A 17,053-nucleotide genomic window follows, 5' to 3' on the forward strand; every position below is an offset into this window, starting at 1 on the left:
CCACCGCTCTCTCTCTCTCTCTCTCTCTCTCTCTCTCTCTCTCTCTCTCTCTCTCTCTCTCCACTTGTTTGGGATGACGGAAAACAACTTAGGGTTTATCGAGAAATTTGCATTCATGAAACTGAATCACTGGAAAATCACATTTTCTTGTCTGAAATCCCATAACATATCCTGGAAATCCAGTTTGATGAAAACGAAAGTGACCTTCCTTGTTCTTTTCCCCCAAGTCTGAAATTGGTTTCAATTGGATTCCATGCTCTGATGCAATCAAAACCCATGAACGATGCAAAAAGCCCGATGCTTTCAACGCAATCAGACCAGTGAATCATGTGAAAACGACAGGTGAAAGTTCAATGCCTTGTTGCCTAAGTTACACTTGCTTGCATTCCACGGCATCTAAGCAAGTGACTGGCAGACCATTTTTATTGAGAGATCTCGCCCGGAAAAGTGAACATGTTTCATGATTCTGAGTAGGTGGGTATCGGAATCCCCGAGTTCTCAGTCAAGTTCTTGTAAGCATTTTGCAGTTTTCTCGTCACTGGCCCGACCCTCCCGTCTCCGATCAATCGCCCGTCGATTTTCACAACCTATAATTCCACACACAAAAAAAAAAAAGATTGGAGGGAATGTCACAAGAGCAGCAATGAAAAGAAACAGTTTCTTGCCTAACGAGATCCTCTGCGGAAGAGATGGGTGAGAATTTCGGCAAGGATCGCATGAAGAAAACCTTTTTGATGATGCAGGGAATTATGATAACGGTTTTCGGGTATTTTCCAGAGATTCTAATGTATGTATGTGTACGTAGTTTCGAAAAGAGTGGCGTACCGGGCTGAGTTCCCCCATAGTTCCCGTCGTCCATACCTGAAAAAAGCGAGATTTCGTTGTCTACTTGTCAGAAGTTGTAAGAAGAGAAACCAAACTCTGATAGTTCGAATGGTTCAAAGATCAGGAAGCGAGAGATCGAAAATACGAGGAGACCTCATCAGCTGTATGGAATTCCGAGAGGCTGATTCTTCGTTCTTCCAATACGAAATTCTCTTTCACCACAAGGTCCATGACCTAAACATGGAGTGCGGGAAAAAAAAAGACGATCATGTCGTGTTACTGAGATAAGTTCGAAAGGAAAGATTGAGAATTTCTCGCTTACAGTAGCTCTGGTAATCCCCGGGAGACAGTAATCCGCGTGAGGAGTGAGAACGCGGCCTTTTTTCACCATGAACTGGGAAAATAATATGCAATATTACCAATCCGATCATTTCATAAGCAGATACGAAATCACAAGATCTGATTAGTAAAAAAGACAAGACGAATGGGATTACAAGATTCGTAGCATTGGTTTCAGACACGAATCCATCGTTGTCAAGCATGATGGCATCATCAGCATTGGCATTGTTTCCTTCTACCTGTATTCATTATCAAACTCTCTTAACGAACTTTCGGGCGAAAACTAATAGATGATATCCACTATTATCATCATCAAAACATGGAACTAAACTTCAAAGGGCAAGCTGGTATTAAGACAACCTTGGCAAGAATGTTGTTGAGAAGGTTGTTGTGGTGAATCTTGGAATCCAAATTCTGAAGGAAAAAAAAAAGGAAAGAGAATCAGAAATAACAAAATGGGTAAATCCGTTTTCAATGAAGAGCATAAAACAAGACAATAGTTCATACGTTTGGCGAATTCCGGCGTGTAGTGGCAGTGACCAGTACAATCCCGCTCTCGTTATCGTATACTGGAGGTTTCCACTCGGGAAGCACTGCATTAGTTTAACAAACAGATTAAACCTTTTTTTCACGTAAATCAAACTTCCGAGACTTAGGTTATAGGGTGCAGACTAATGGTTTCGATAGTTCCAGAATGCTGAAAACCCTACCGATAAGAGTACATCCGTAACGATTGAATGCAGGGCTCATTCCAGAAGAAACCTAGAAGCCACGAAAGCGTAGGTTACATAATCAAAATGAGAAAAAAGAAAGAAAGAAAGATGGATTCTGCATCGTTTTCGAGAAAGATTAGGTTAGAATGTATATACCTTTTTCCCCCGAGTTAGAGAAAGCCTTATATGTGTATTGTCGAACATTCCGTTTCTGATGAGAGTTGCAAAGATTGCTTCTTTCATCTGTAATAATTTGTCACAGAAAATTTAACAGAGAATGATGAAAAGGGCTGTGTTTCATTAACTGTGAAACCCCGAAGCTCTTACCTCTTCACGCGAGGGGACGTTGTTGAAAGCCAGAGCCTTTGCCGAATCAAACAGCCTAATGTTCAAGAACCCGGAAAGCAAAGATCAACCAACATATGTTTTTTCTTTTTTCTTCAAGAATCTTTTTTCTTTTACTGCTTACCGATCTAAATGTTCTTCAAGCTTGAATACCTTCCCCTTGTAAACCCGAAGTCCTTCCCATACCGAATCTCCGCCTTGCACAACCGAGTCGAATACAGAAACCTTAACAAGAACAAAGTCATTGGAACATCAGCATTCACGACACAAACCGAGAATTTCTAAGTTGTCTTGAACAAATCAGGCACCTTTGCCATCTCGCGTGGCAAAATCTCATCGCCGATCCAGGCGAACAGTTTTGCATTTTCAGGAACCGGAAGATCAGGAGGAGGTAAAGGGCTGCTCAAGAGGGAAGACTTGTTCTTCACATGACGCTTAAGAACGTTGTAAAGTGGCAGAGTTTGTTCTAGCAACTCGTAATGCGACAAAGGGAACGTCTGTGGAAAAAAACCCGAGTTTTTTGTTTCAATGACGATTATTGAATTCAGAGTCTTTACAGCAAGAAAGCAAGTTCAGACCTGAGGATACTTCTTCGGAGATGAGAAACCCGTCGATTTATGAACAGTCTTGTACCACCACGGTGCCCATAGTCCATCTTCTGTTTTCGGGCCAGCCTCCCATCTTCAAGAAACAAAAAAAAAAAGACAGATTATACCTTTTGTAATCTGAAAAAACCTTAGAGATTAACCAGAAGGGGATTTACTTAAGCATAGAGGACTGAAATGGAATCTCCAAGTCATCACAGAGACCATGTAATACAGCCTGCAAATAGATGAATGGTCATGAAGTATAAGCATCCATTTGCAAGAGATATGGATTTTTTTTTTTTGTAGAATTTTGGTACAAAGAACCTCGGGATTCTGTTGAAGCTCATCAGCATCAATGATCGGAGGCGGGTTTCCTATCCTGCAGAGATCATTGTATATCGAAACTAATTCTCCCAAGCCCACTTCTGAAAACGATGGAGGGATTACTTTGTCAAAGGAAGGCTGCAAAGACAACAAAACAACCGAAAAAAAACGAGTAAAGATCTCCGAAAGTCGTGACAATGAAACCCGGATACACAAGTTCGTCATGTTAAAGAATGCTAGAGAAATCGACTTAGAAAAATCGCCAAGACAAATATAAAGATAGGAGCTTTAGAAAGGTTGTTACCAATATGTTGAGAGGGTTGCGTATCAATATAAAGTGTTTTCCTTTACTCATCAGCTCACTCGACAAACCGAGAATCCTTTGTTTCGAAATATGCTGTTGAGACAGGACGGGAGAACACGAAGAAGACAATCACGATTTAGAACACAACTCAACAATTGAATGTCAGAGTTTTACAACTCAACCTTCAACAAATAAAGATACACAACAACAAGGAGAGTATGTTGGAATCATAACAGGAATCAAGAAACTTCAAAATCGAAATAAAGGGATGAGTAAATCACCTTGCAGTACCGGTACTTCTTCTTTCCTGGTCCATAAATGATATCTTTGACAACCTTATTTCCATCAGATTCCTATTCAAAGCAAGCAAAAACCACACTTAACAACCTCAAAAGAACATTGAACCGGAAAAAAAAACATCAACTTTTATGTACCATTTTTGACAGAAGCTCTTCTCTATATGGTCTATCAACACTCGCCGCTTTAAGGAAGGCAGCGTATAAGGGCTCGTCAAGAACTTCTGTGTCATCCCTCTGAGGAATTCAGACAGAAATCATTCTCATCATCATAAGAAAGTTTTGATATCTTCAGAAACTAAACAGAACCAGTACTATGTTGTCTCTGTAAGGGAAGAAAAGAAAGCTGTTTTTCTCAGTGATTCTCTGTATTTTCTCGGCAGATATTGAATCAAACCAAGATCTTTTCAACTTTTCGGTGATGATCAGCCCTAGGGACGCAGGCAGAGAAACGTTATGATACAACCCAGAAGAAGACGAAAGCCAAAGTTTGATCCTTTAATCATAAACAATCAGAAAAATTCCACCTTTTCCAGGTCTGGTAATCTATTTTCTCAGTACCCAAACGGGCGATCGAACAGACGAGAAACACCCAAGAAAAAAAATGGATTTTTGTTTAATCACCTAAAACTTGATAACGACAGCAATCATGCAAATCAACCGCAAATCAGTACCGTGAGTGCTCAAATCTCCATCAAATTTTCCATTTCTCTTCCATTTTCCGGGAAAATCTTGGGAAAAAGGCACGAGGGTACCTGGGAAAACGAGTACATGAGACTCGTGCTGAGTGATCTTGGAGCAGACCATGAGTGAATAACCTCCGGCTCCGCCATTGACGACGATGAAACCAAATCGAAACGGCTCTTGTGATCACTACACACAATTTTCAGAAACTGCGTATGTGAATGGATACTTGAGATCGCTACTATAAAAAGAGACCAGAAAGAGAGAGACTTGAACGCATTTCCATGTTTGGAAGTTGGCAAGGGGAAATCTTCCCTAGGAGCTAAAGATAATATATCTTATTATTATGTTTTGAACTGTTATAAACATATATATATATATATATATATATACAAATGATGAGTCCAAAATATTTAAATTTGAATACATCATTTGGGATGGAATTCATTATGCACCGAAGCTGCTAACGCATTAGTTGCAATTTCAAGTAATCTAATTAGGCTGGGTACCTGTATTATTTGCAATATTGTAGATCTGTCCCTCTAGTTTTTGAATTGACAAAATACACCCAATATGGCGCGTTCATGGGAATATAGATTTACCAAGAAAATGAAAAACAAAATATATATATATATATATATATATATATATAACATGGTCGAATAGAATCGATAATAATGAATACGACAAACATCACCTAGCAGCACAGTTTGTGACCAAACCAATGGATCATTTATCCTTGTTCTATGGGGGGTGTAAATTGTCAATTTAGTTAATTACGGGTTGAAAATGAAATTATTTGTTTTCTTCCGAATGACCGAAATCACACTTCGACACAATCTCTTCTTCCTCATCCTCAAACCAAATTTACACTATCCGTTGCAAGACATGAACTGTTCTCTATCTTCTTCTTCCCCCTTCTCATGGCCATTCTTCTCCTCTCCCTCTCCCTCCCTCCACCAAAGCTTAAACCCCAAAACCCTAACAGACCCATAATTCTCTCTCCTCCCTCACCTTCTCCAATTCTCAAAAACGTCACCTTTAGGAGAGATTTGATGCTTAAAGCCATACCTCTCTGTTTCATATCCTTGATCATTCAAAACCCACTTGCAGAATCTCTGGCGGATCCTTCCCCATCTACGAAACCGAGGAGTTTGAGCATCGCGAACACAAAGTCTTGGTTCCAGTTCTATGGCGATGGGTTCGCGATTAGGGTTCCTCCTGAGTTTGAAGACATCATGGAGCCTGAGGTCTAAATCTGTGACGAACAATTTCAATTGATAAATAAACTCTTTCTCTTTTCCCTTTCGCGGATCTTACTTTTGCTCGGTGACTGACAATTTGTTTCAATCTGGAATCGGATGATTTAGTGTCTCTTGCAAGTATTGCTCAAAGTCGTGAACTTTACACTCTCATCAGTTTCGCTCATAGTTTCGGGCTAAATTCGTGCCCGAATGGTGAATTTTAAGGGAAAATGCTGATTGATGGTGGACTTTATGTTTCAGTTTGAATGTTAGGAATTGGAAACGACCTTGCCATTGAACAGATTAGATTGGATTTTATCTGATGAGATCATTCCTGAGTTCTGAAAAAGTTTTCTGATTTTAGCCATTTTCTGATGACAAGATTCATTGTTCTTGACAGAGTTTTGTTGCCTGATGATGATCTATAGGATTACACTGCAGGATTGTCTCTTTACGGGGACAAGGCGAAGCCCAAGACTTTTGCCGCGCGCTTTGCCTCTCCTGATGGGTATGTTCATTCTCAGCTGATCAAGCTTTTAGATTAAGCCATGTCCTGTCCTGTCATGAATTCCTTGCTTTGCTTTCGTAAACCAGACAGCTCTTCTTATACGTTTCCATCCTTGTCTCGTGGATGCAGATCAGAAGTCGTAAGCGTCGTGATTCGCCCGTCCACCCAACTCAAGATTACTTTCCTCGAGGTTTGTCCGAAACGAGATCTTCCTTACCATAATCTTCTTAGCATATGAAAATGCTCTTTGGTTCAAAACAGGCGAAAGATATATCCGACCTGGGATCGTTGAAGGAAGCAGCGAGAATCTTCGTTCCAGGTTCTGTCACGATCCAAATCTCGAAGACCTTTGGAAACCCTTTATGAGCTTTGATCTTTTCGTCGTTAGTTTGATGTTTGTTTTCATCGTTGTTCGTCGTGGTGATGGTTAATCTCTAGCAGGTGGAGCGACGGTTTATTCTGCTCGTACAATAAAGATAAAGGAAGACGAAGGTTTCAAGACTTACTATTTCTATGAGTTTGGTAGAGCAGAAGAACGGATAGCGCTTGTGGCTGCCGTGAACAACGGGAAGGTACTGCGACTAAAACCCGATTCTTTAACCTATCTTTCGTTTGATTTGATCGATTCGATCAATCGTCCTTTTTCATATTCATTGTAAAGGCTTACATTGCTGGAGCGGCAGCACCGAAATCCAGATGGAATGATGACGGTATCAAGCTCCGATCTGCTGCGATATCGTTCACGATTCTGTAATCGCCCGATAGATCATCTTTCCACGTTTTACGCTGTCGAAATGTGAAACGCGTATTCGGGTTGATCAAGAAACGCGGAAAAGAGAGCGACAGATCGAGAGAACGCACGCGGGTTCGATGGCGACTGATTGAACGTAAACTGAGTTCTTGTGATATTTTTGGTAGATGTGATTTCTGTTTCTTGATTTTGATGATATTTTTAGTTATAATTCCATTGAATTCCATTTAGCCGATAGCAATGTATAATGAACAAAGAACAAATGAAAACGCTTTGATCCATGTTAGTTCTCAGCCAAGTGCGTTTTCAGTCGCTGCGATCATATCGCGTTTTAGAAAACGCATAATATTTGCCCGTGAGGGTGGGCACGGGTCGGTATCCGAGTTTTCCGATGTATTTGATTTCTGTCCCGTGATGGTTAGATTTCCGCTAGACACTCGTGAGGCAGCCGACAAGGCGAGAGGTTGAACTTCCAGATTATAAAAAAAAAAAAAATTTGTCGTCTCTCATCTTCCGTTGAAACCCTAATATCAATCTTAATCCCTCGCGATTTTTGCGGAACCCTAATTTCTAATCTCTTTTTTAGTATGGGTGGACGTTTCGGTAGCTTATTCGGGAACGGTTCGGTTCAGTTTTTTCGGTTTTACAAAAGTATGTATCGATCGGTTATTATATTATATTCGGTTCGGCTCGGTTTCGGTTCCAGTTCGGTTTCGAAAAATTCAATTTTCTAAAAAAATACCGTTCGTGAATTTCTTATGGTTCGATTCAGAGAAAATACCGTATTTTTCGATTCGGCTCCGGAGAACCGTATCAAAACGCCCATCCTTACTTTCTAGTCACCGTCCGAGCTAGGGACTCTTGTTGCTGCGTCTCGTCCTCCCCTTACCTTCTCTCTTTCGTCTCGAATTATCTGTAGATACATGCAGTCGACCGACGAAACTCAACTTCGGATATCAACGACTCGAAAATTCGGATAACCGCGGTATCTAAAATTCGGTTAACCGCTATGAGTCTCAGCGATCTAATTAAGCGTTGCAAAACTATAGCCAGCACACTATAATTTGCGTTTGCGTTTGCGTTTGTTGTATTGTCCGAAGACGAGAGACAAAAAACGAAAACGATGAATGCATTAATCATCATGCCCGTGACTACATTAGCTGAAATGAATAAATCATCACACATATATATATATATATAACTGCTCATTTGCATTATGATTAACCCGTATCTGCTCCGACACGACAGACACATACATTATGCATGTGCATATATATATTTTAACACATGCATGTATATATGTATATGTGTGTTTATATATATATAATGATATATTCACCGCAGAGCATTGGCAAAGGAGACTTGAATCTCTTCTAACGTTAGCCCTTTGGTTTCGGGGACCAGACACCACGTGAAGACGATCGTCATTCCGCATACAACGGCGAATATTGTAAACGTCCCTGCAATTTTTTTACATGAATAAAATAAAATGAAAATGCATGCATCCATGCACAAATTACATCATTTAAAGCAATATAATATAATTTAAATTCTCCTTTAGATTCGACTATATTTAATTATATATATATATATATATATATATATATATATGAGGAATATTGTTACCTGTGTGGCTCCATTGAAGCATGAAATTGAAACAATAGGTTATGACCCAACTAGTGGACCAATTAGCCATGGTCACTATGCTCCCAGCTAACACCTTCATATTAATTGGAAATATCTGAAAAATAAATAAAATAAAAATTATATCAATATTAAATTCATTATTGCAAATCATTAGAAAGCTATATATATATATATATGATATCCTGCACGCACACACACCTCAGACATTATAATCCACGGCAGTGCCCCCAAGCCCACCGCAAACGTCGTATTGTATATCTGTTTCGTACCATTACAAATTCCGATTTCGTTACACATTAATTATAAACCGAAATCGATCGTTATTAATTATTTTTCGCGATTCTGATCATCGATATATCACGACTTCTTACCACCGTGCCGACAAAAGCGAGAACTGGAGTAAGGTTTTCGAACCGAGGAGAACTCTGAACCCCAAAGGCGACACTCAGGACAATGCAGCTTGAACACATTCCAATTGCCGATGCCTGCAAAGTGGATTACCATATTTTTATCGGATGGACCGACCGAATTTAAATATCGAAATCGATCGTAATAGATTTGGTCTCCTGACCATAAGGAGTGGCCGTCTTCCCCATCGATCCACGAGTATCAGACCCAGCAAGGCTTTTGGTACCTATCATGGAGATGGTTTTGGGGTTTAAAATGTCGTTATCGGATCAATAGCGTTATTATTGCAAGGACGAAAAAATATGGGGTCAAAAGGTAAATATGTAAAATATATGGGCATAACTGAAAATATTGAAATTGTGTATTGGTTCTCATTTTCTTGATAATTGTTAAATGGAATCGTAAATATTGAAACTGTCTATTTGACCCTCCAGAGAAGCTTAAAAGATGGCCGAGCCTTTGATGTACATACCATGATGAGAGACAGCGATGTCATCCCAATCTGAGACGGAAATCCTGAAAAAAAAAAAACAAACAAATCGATTTTGATTTTTTTTTTAAATTTATTTTCAGAAATTTTTTAATTAATGAGATAGTTAAATTAATTAAATCAAATAACGTGATCATATAAATAAATACAAATTTTTACCAGCGAATTCGAATATGCTTTTCGCGTAATACATAACGCCAGCGCTTCCCGACAATTGTTGGAGAAGCATCAATCCTATCCCAACCTAATTTAATTAACCGACAAAAAACATTCAATTGATTTTCGTATTTAATTTTATTGTTATTTTCATCTTCTTTATTTATTTATTTATTATTATTATTATCACAAATGAATTATATATTATGTTATATCTCACTGTTAGTTGACGAGCATATCGTTTTCTGAAAAGATTCCTTAAGCCGATGTTCGAATTCTGCTTTGAAACCTCAACGGAATGCTGCCAAAAAAAAAAAACTGTATGAATATTTTGGTTTTACATTGGAAATTATTGTAAAGAATTTATTAAATATATAGGTGATACAAATGCTGAACGTCGCCCTTATATAGATATTGCTACAACTTATAACTTGTTATATATATATATATATATAATTCTGTATATGTTTCAAATGTGAACGTTACCCTGATTTCACGAGCTTCTTGAGAAATATCTGTCTTTTTTCCTCTCAATCTCTGAAGAACAATCTCGAATTCTTTTTCTTTACCTTCTTTTGCCTGTAATCACATTGAAAATATCAAATAATTTATAATTTTGTAATCATTAAAATAATTAATTAAGTCAAGGGATTAAAATAGGACTAACCAGCCATCTTGGAGATTCCGGAATGAAAAACAAACCGATAACTTGCATTATACACGGAATAACACCTAACAAATAGATTGATTTCAAATTAATTTTTGTTGGCAATTTAAAATAGTCATTAAATACTCAAGGAAATGAAGAACTATTTTTTCTCTCTCTCTCTCTCTATATATATATATATATATATAAAGAAATGGTAAGATAGAATCACCAAGTATGGCAAGTGTTCGCCAATGGAAGAAATTCCCAAGAACATAATGAATTAGTGTGATCACCATAAATTTAACGTTATAATCAATAAAATCAAAATATGATCCCACTATATTTTGGATCACATGAGTGCCACAGTTGGAGAAGAGTATGAGTTAAAAGTAAAAATAACAGAGTAAATATATTTTTGATATAATGAGGATTAAAAAAGTAAAACACCTTCACGGATCTTCTCGCTACGTAACCCCTTAAAGAGATTAATTTTCAGCAAACAGGAAAAAAAAAACTCAGACCGACAACAGATCCCTGAAAGATTGGTCGGAGTTCGAACACGTGCGTAAATATTTCTTGGTTTACAGAGACAGTGACTCTCTGTATCTTTTTTTTTTAGAAAATAAATTATCCTCTCAACATTATATAAAAAAAAATCAGACCCACATCACATGCATGTATATAATATACACGCGTTGCTGGATATATCATATATATATATATATACAGAGAGACAGAGAGAGAGTCGTACGGCGATGCCGAAGGTGAGAGAGCCACAGACAGTGATGAAGGTGCTGAAGACAACGAGAGGAGAAGCGGTGCTGTTTGGTTTCGTGTCTGCTTCTCGTCCTCTGTTACATTCCGCCAACAGCCCTCTCTCCATATTCTCTCCCTCCATTTTCAACACGATGATGACGATGATGATGAAAGCTTTCTTTCTTTCTCTCCCTCCCTCTATATATATATATATATAATATGATCAGAGAGAGAGAGGGGGGGAGAGAGAATTTGGTATATGATATTTTGAGAAGGGTGTAATTTCGATTTTGGTGATAGGAACGTGTGGTTGTTCGAAACTCTGTGAGGATAAAGAGACGATTGTTGGGAACTATATATATATATATATATATATAAAGTTATTATACACGTAAAAAAATGTGAAAATCAATGGAAAAATGCCTTAGCAAGTGCAATAGCAAGCCAACCAATGATGCAGAATATCTCAGCAAGCCACAACGTCTGAATCGAGATAAGGAATCAATTTAGATCAAATATAGGGGTCTATCTAAAATATACAATAAGTTATGGGAAAATAATAGAATATTGGGATATTGGGGGTCAATAATGAAAATACTTAACTACTTTACGGCCAAAGATTGCTGCAATCTTGGCGCTAAAGATTGCACCAATCATTCCTCCGAAGGTGAGCAGCGAACCAAAGAACGAGTACTGTCAAAAAACAATATAATTACAAAAACAAAATTAATTAAATTAACAAAGTTTCAACCGAGCAGAAAATTGGTAATATAATATACACACATATGCATCGAGAGATACGGATAAAGTTTTATTAAAAATGCAAATTATGTGATGGATATCCAATATATTTGAATTTAAGAAGATATATTTATCATTTTAAAAATCTTATATAAAATAATTATAATATACTATATTTATTAAGATAAATACCAACCTAGATCCATTACGCGTGATACATACATGTGACAAAACAAATATGATATATATATATATATAGGAATATCCCAGAAAAAAATACTTGATCTTTTCAATTTTCATAAAATAAAATCTAAAATTTGTTTTTTTGTTGTCAAATAAAACATCAACTTAATTTTAAAATTATAAATAAACCTAAACTTTATCATTTTTAAACTCATCGATAATGATGTGACGTAATGATATCGTGATAGATGAGAACATCTCATATATGGTCAAATATTGCGACATATGGGTACATCACGTCAACATTTAAGTTTAAAAATGATAACGTTTATAAAGTTTGAATTTATTTTCGAATGAAAAACGAACGAAGTTGGAATTTTATTTAACAAAAATTAAAAATTAGGTTTTATTTTATAAAAATTGAAAAGTTTAGATAATGTTTTTTTTTTCCTATATATAATGATGGATCGAAGGCTTACTTGTGCCAGTGAAACATCCAAATCTTCCATAATAGAAGACATAGTATCTGCCGTATAGCCTAACTGCGTACCACCAAAAAAAAATTGAAATAAACTCAGACAACGATTAATTTTGATGCAAACGAAAATGATAATGCACATTAGTTAGGTTACAAATACAAATGGACCCCACAAATCTTTTTTGAAATCAGTCCATATGTTTTAATATCATGATTCATGTCCACGTGAACAGTCGGTTAACATTACTTATATGCTTCACTCCCTTTCCCATTCTAATTTAACCCTAAACTACGGTTATGTCTAAACGTATAATATATATTTCTCACACACACACATGCATACATATATATATATATATTATATAAACGGCAATAATGATTATACAACAATACACACGGGTTAATTAATATTTAATTAGTTGATTGGTCAAGTAAGGATTAAAAAGGAATATTATCAAAAATACTCTTATTTTGCTATTTTGATTTTAACACATGCCATTTTTAAACTGTGACCATGTGACCCATGTAATTTGAAATATAGTGTGGTTATATATTAATCTTATTGTTCAAAACGTTAAATTTATGATGTTTTAATCAAATGATTAGTAATATATACAAGGTATAAACATAGATATGAACATAATGAATTAGTGTGATCACCATAAATTTAACGTTATAATCAATAAAATCAAAATATGATCCCACTATATTTTGGATCACATGAGTGCCACAGTTGGAGAAGAGTATGAGTTAAAAGTAAAAATAACAGAGTAAATATATTTTTGATATAATGAGGATTAAAAAAGTAAAACACCTTCACGGATCTTCTCGCTACGTAACCCCTTAAAGAGATTAATTTTCAGCAAACAGGAAAAAAAAAACTCAGACCGACAACAGATCCCTGAAAGATTGGTCGGAGTTCGAACACGTGCGTAAATATTTCTTGGTTTACAGAGACAGTGACTCTCTGTATCTTTTTTTTTTAGAAAATAAATTATCCTCTCAACATTATATAAAAAAAAATCAGACCCACATCACATGCATGTATATAATATACACGCGTTGCTGGATATATCATATATATATATATATACAGAGAGACAGAGAGAGAGTCGTACGGCGATGCCGAAGGTGAGAGAGCCACAGACAGTGATGAAGGTGCTGAAGACAACGAGAGGAGAAGCGGTGCTGTTTGGTTTCGTGTCTGCTTCTCGTCCTCTGTTACATTCCGCCAACAGCCCTCTCTCCATATTCTCTCCCTCCATTTTCAACACGATGATGACGATGATGATGAAAGCTTTCTTTCTTTCTCTCCCTCCCTCTATATATATATATATATAATATGATCAGAGAGAGAGAGGGGGGGAGAGAGAATTTGGTATATGATATTTTGAGAAGGGTGTAATTTCGATTTTGGTGATAGGAACGTGTGGTTGTTCGAAACTCTGTGAGGATAAAGAGACGATTGTTGGGAACATCTGACAAAGGTGGGTCCCTCCGCCTCCGCATATACGAATGACTTCACACATGCATGAACGTACATTAGGGATGGTTAATTGCGCTATATATGTTATATAAGATATGGTATTATCAAAAGTAAATAAAATGCATCCATCACTTGTCCATATATATATGAATACGATGTATCGTCGATAAAAATTCGGCTTTTGGATTCAAGTGTATAGATTTTGGTCGGAGATTATTTATATCTGCCGATATTAAATTTAAATGCACAAAAAATTTTCGAATTTTCGATCAATACCCCGTCATTAATTAATAATCGTCACATAACATGCATATGCCGTATATCGTGTCTATATAAACATATACGACATATATTAACGTATAACACGTGACCTAATTGGAGTTCAAGAAGAAGAAGAGTAATTTAGGAGGGCGTGGAGAGGATGCAACGGTGCTTCCAATAATGCGAAATGGGCCATCAATCACATGCCACGACATGCATTATTAGAAACATGCGGTCGCTTTCTTTGTCGTGACTTCTTAAAATCATTTTTGTCCTTATTCCCTTAAATACATACATACATACATACATACATACATACATACATACATACATACATACATACATACATACATACATACATACATACATACATACATACATACATACATACATACATACATACATACATACATACATACATACATACATACATACATACATACATACAAACAAAAAACAAAAATTTAAAAAACACGGAAATTCCGCAAAAAGTTTTGAAATTAATATTAAAACAAAAAATCAATTGGTGCACTTTTGTCAATCCATGTTTCACGGGAAACTTTCGAATTATAAATATATAATATAATCAGAAAAAAATTAAACACATTAAAATAAAATTTCAAGTCCATTATTTTCCTATATATATATATATATATAACTTTTCATTCAGTTTTATTTGTTTAATAGTTGTGTGGTGGTTATATCATTTTTTTATTATAGTTACTTTGTTCTAATGCTTATCCAATATTTATTATCAGGAATTTTTATTTTAATAAATGCTGTTAACAATGACGTATAATAAACTTCGAACCGAAAACAATCACGTGTTAGACTAGTTTTATGTCATGTCTTAATATAAAAACGTGGAGGGTTTTTTTTATCAAAATAAAAATAAAAATAAATATAAAAATGTGGAGGGTAAAGAACATTGTATCCATTAGGATGTGAAAATGTTTTTTTTTTCTATTTTGTAAAAACTATACATATTTAACCGGTTCTCAATTCCGCAGGCTGGTTTGGATTTTATCTTACAAAATTTATTTATAAAAAATTAAAATTTATGTTATTTCACATTTCATAATTATATATCTATTATTTAATTTAGTTTGATTGAAATTATCCTATACAAAAATATCCATAGATAATTAATCTAATTATTAATTTAGTAAATTAAGTTGTTAAACAAAAAAAAACGAGGGATTCGAATTTTTTCTTCTCAGGGAGGTTTTGCGGCTGAGAGAGAAAATAAAAGCATATTCTTCGGAACTTTCGGCAACAAATGAAGGAGAGAGAGAGAGAGAGAGAGAGAGAGAGAGAGAGAGAGAGAGAGAGAGAGAGAGAGAGAGAGAGAGAGAGAGAGAGAGAGAGAGGAGAGATGTCCGTACAAATCCCTAGAGAGAGAATCAAAGCATTGCCATACTTAGGATTTGAGAAAAATAAAAAAGGATTAGTGATATTAGAGGATATAATTAATAGCTTAACAAAAGATCAAAAGATTCGATTTTCGGTCAACTTGAAATCAATACATATAATATACGTGTGTGTGTATATATATACAACGACAATATTTCTTTCTGGTTCTCGAGGTAAGACACAATTCGAATTTCTTTTGAATTTTTGTTTAATGGTCGTCTGCTTTCTACGGTGGTTTTCGTTTTCTCTGCCTCTTGTTTAGGTTTCCGGGAAAATCTTTCAAGTTTCCGGGAAAATATTTTTACATGGCTGTAAACAAAAGCAGTGAAGCTTCCCCCTTGTATTGTGCTCTTCCAAGGTAATGAAATGATGCCCCCTGTTCTTCTTCTCCGTGTTCTTTATCAGTTGAGGACAAGCAATTAATATATTAATGTCTTAAAAATTATGTGAAAAATCTTCACTTTTTCCTGTTCTTTCTCTCAAACATTACATGAAATGGGTGTCTGTCCCAAAGTCTGTTTTTTTTGTTCTTCTTTACGTTCTTCTTGCTGTTTCATCATCTTTTGAGTTGCTATGATACATTAATTCCAGATTTTCTCGCGTTTTCTCGGGAAAATAAGGTTTCCAAGCGGATTGTCACATCTTTTTTCCCGGGAAAATAAACGAAGAACAGCTTTCTCTCATTTTCATTTTCTTTATATTTTTTTTACAAATCTGGTTTTGTATATCTTGTTACACAGGGATAAATCTAAAGGTTCGAGTAATGTCGATGAAGAAGAAGATCAAGACATCACTCCCATGACAAAACACAAAAGAGCTAAAGCTGTTCTTAAGGCTACTGCTTCGGCTCACGGTAAACGACTTGTCTCGAAACCCTTGTGTCGGATTCTCGATCCTTCCTTGCACGCCAAGAAACCCTAGATGAATCTTTTTGATCTTTTTTTCTTTTTCTTTTTTCCCCGTAGATTTGAGATGTCTAGAAATGGAGAACGAGAAGAACGATCCGTCTTCGCCTCGGGGAGCCCTCGAGGCGTGTTTGATCCGATGCTCGTTCGCCAACCCATCATCGTCGTCGTCATCATCCTCTTCCGAAGATCCTGCAGATGGCGCCGAGATCAAGTGTAAGAACCCTAGGGCGGTTTCCAACTGGAGCAAGTTCTTCAAGCTGTGGAAACGCAGATCCTTCAAACGCCTCTCCACGTTCCCTCCTCCCCTCGGAGCCTCTGTTTTGTCCAGAAGGAAAGAAGCTTCCTCTAATCCAGACGACGGCCTCGTCCTTCACGACATCTACAACTTCCAGTCTTCCCTCCATAATTTCTCGCTCTCCGACCTCAAATTCGCCACCGACAATTTCAGTTCCCGTACGTTTTCCGCTTCAGACACGAGCTTGAAGAACTGACGATTTCGGTTTCTTTGTCTGGTTTGATCGTATATGGACCCCTTTTTTTTCCGGCAGAGAACATGT

At 36.5% G+C, this 17,053-nt stretch overlaps 4 protein-coding genes across 5 annotated transcripts in view; 2 read left to right on the forward strand and 2 right to left on the reverse strand.

The window, feature by feature from the left end:
* Positions 1 to 95: 95 nt before the first annotated feature.
* LOC104802808 (branched-chain-amino-acid aminotransferase-like protein 1) lies at positions 96 to 4,748 on the reverse strand. Its single transcript, XM_010526581.2, has 19 exons — positions 4,489 to 4,748; positions 3,872 to 3,970; positions 3,719 to 3,790; positions 3,438 to 3,530; positions 3,134 to 3,271; positions 2,986 to 3,044; positions 2,801 to 2,903; positions 2,531 to 2,719; positions 2,347 to 2,447; positions 2,205 to 2,259; positions 2,034 to 2,120; positions 1,875 to 1,926; positions 1,672 to 1,757; positions 1,525 to 1,578; positions 1,320 to 1,403; positions 1,148 to 1,219; positions 979 to 1,059; positions 826 to 861; positions 96 to 587 (listed from the first exon to the last, which is right to left on the reverse strand). The coding sequence occupies exons 1-19, from the start codon at positions 4,564 to 4,566 to the stop codon at positions 459 to 461; spliced, it is 1,668 nt and encodes a 555-aa protein (XP_010524883.1). The 5' UTR covers positions 4,567 to 4,748; the 3' UTR covers positions 96 to 458.
* Positions 4,749 to 5,276: 528 nt separating this feature from the next.
* LOC104802809 lies at positions 5,277 to 7,213 on the forward strand. Of its 2 annotated transcripts, none has more exons than XM_010526582.2 (6): positions 5,277 to 5,667; positions 6,090 to 6,169; positions 6,299 to 6,359; positions 6,431 to 6,488; positions 6,608 to 6,741; positions 6,831 to 7,213. In XM_010526582.2, the coding sequence occupies exons 1-6, from the start codon at positions 5,341 to 5,343 to the stop codon at positions 6,921 to 6,923; spliced, it is 753 nt and encodes a 250-aa protein (XP_010524884.1). In that variant the 5' UTR covers positions 5,277 to 5,340; the 3' UTR covers positions 6,924 to 7,213. The 2 variants fall into 2 exon arrangements, with proteins under 2 accessions (XP_010524884.1, XP_010524885.1); XM_010526583.2 differs by having other exon boundaries at positions 5,278 to 5,667; positions 6,611 to 6,741.
* An 835-nt stretch (positions 7,214 to 8,048) lies between these two features.
* LOC104803111 (sugar transporter ERD6-like 12) lies at positions 8,049 to 13,760 on the reverse strand. The gene is made up of 15 exons (XM_010526986.2): positions 13,547 to 13,760; positions 12,430 to 12,492; positions 11,630 to 11,719; positions 11,450 to 11,509; positions 10,500 to 10,551; positions 10,289 to 10,353; positions 10,108 to 10,200; positions 9,842 to 9,922; positions 9,625 to 9,709; positions 9,448 to 9,491; positions 9,139 to 9,201; positions 8,939 to 9,052; positions 8,766 to 8,825; positions 8,547 to 8,661; positions 8,049 to 8,380 (listed from the first exon to the last, which is right to left on the reverse strand). Exons 1-15 carry the CDS (start codon positions 13,691 to 13,693, stop codon positions 8,256 to 8,258), a joined length of 1,257 nt encoding a protein of 418 aa, XP_010525288.1. The 5' UTR covers positions 13,694 to 13,760; the 3' UTR covers positions 8,049 to 8,255.
* A 1,772-nt stretch (positions 13,761 to 15,532) lies between these two features.
* The window catches only part of LOC104802810 (receptor-like cytosolic serine/threonine-protein kinase RBK2), a 3,205-nt gene continuing 1,684 nt past the window's right edge, over positions 15,533 to 17,053 (forward strand). Inside the window, exons 1-3 of the mRNA XM_010526584.2 lie at positions 15,533 to 15,946; positions 16,329 to 16,441; positions 16,554 to 16,957. Coding sequence (XP_010524886.1) covers positions 15,894 to 15,946; positions 16,329 to 16,441; positions 16,554 to 16,957 — 570 coding nt within the window. The 5' untranslated portion in view covers positions 15,533 to 15,893. The remainder of the gene's footprint in view (positions 15,947 to 16,328; positions 16,442 to 16,553; positions 16,958 to 17,053) is intronic.

The sequence above is a fragment of the Tarenaya hassleriana genome, unplaced genomic scaffold (assembly GCF_000463585.1).
Source record: "Tarenaya hassleriana unplaced genomic scaffold, ASM46358v1 Cleome8, whole genome shotgun sequence".
NCBI lineage: Eukaryota > Viridiplantae > Streptophyta > Magnoliopsida > Brassicales > Cleomaceae > Tarenaya > Tarenaya hassleriana.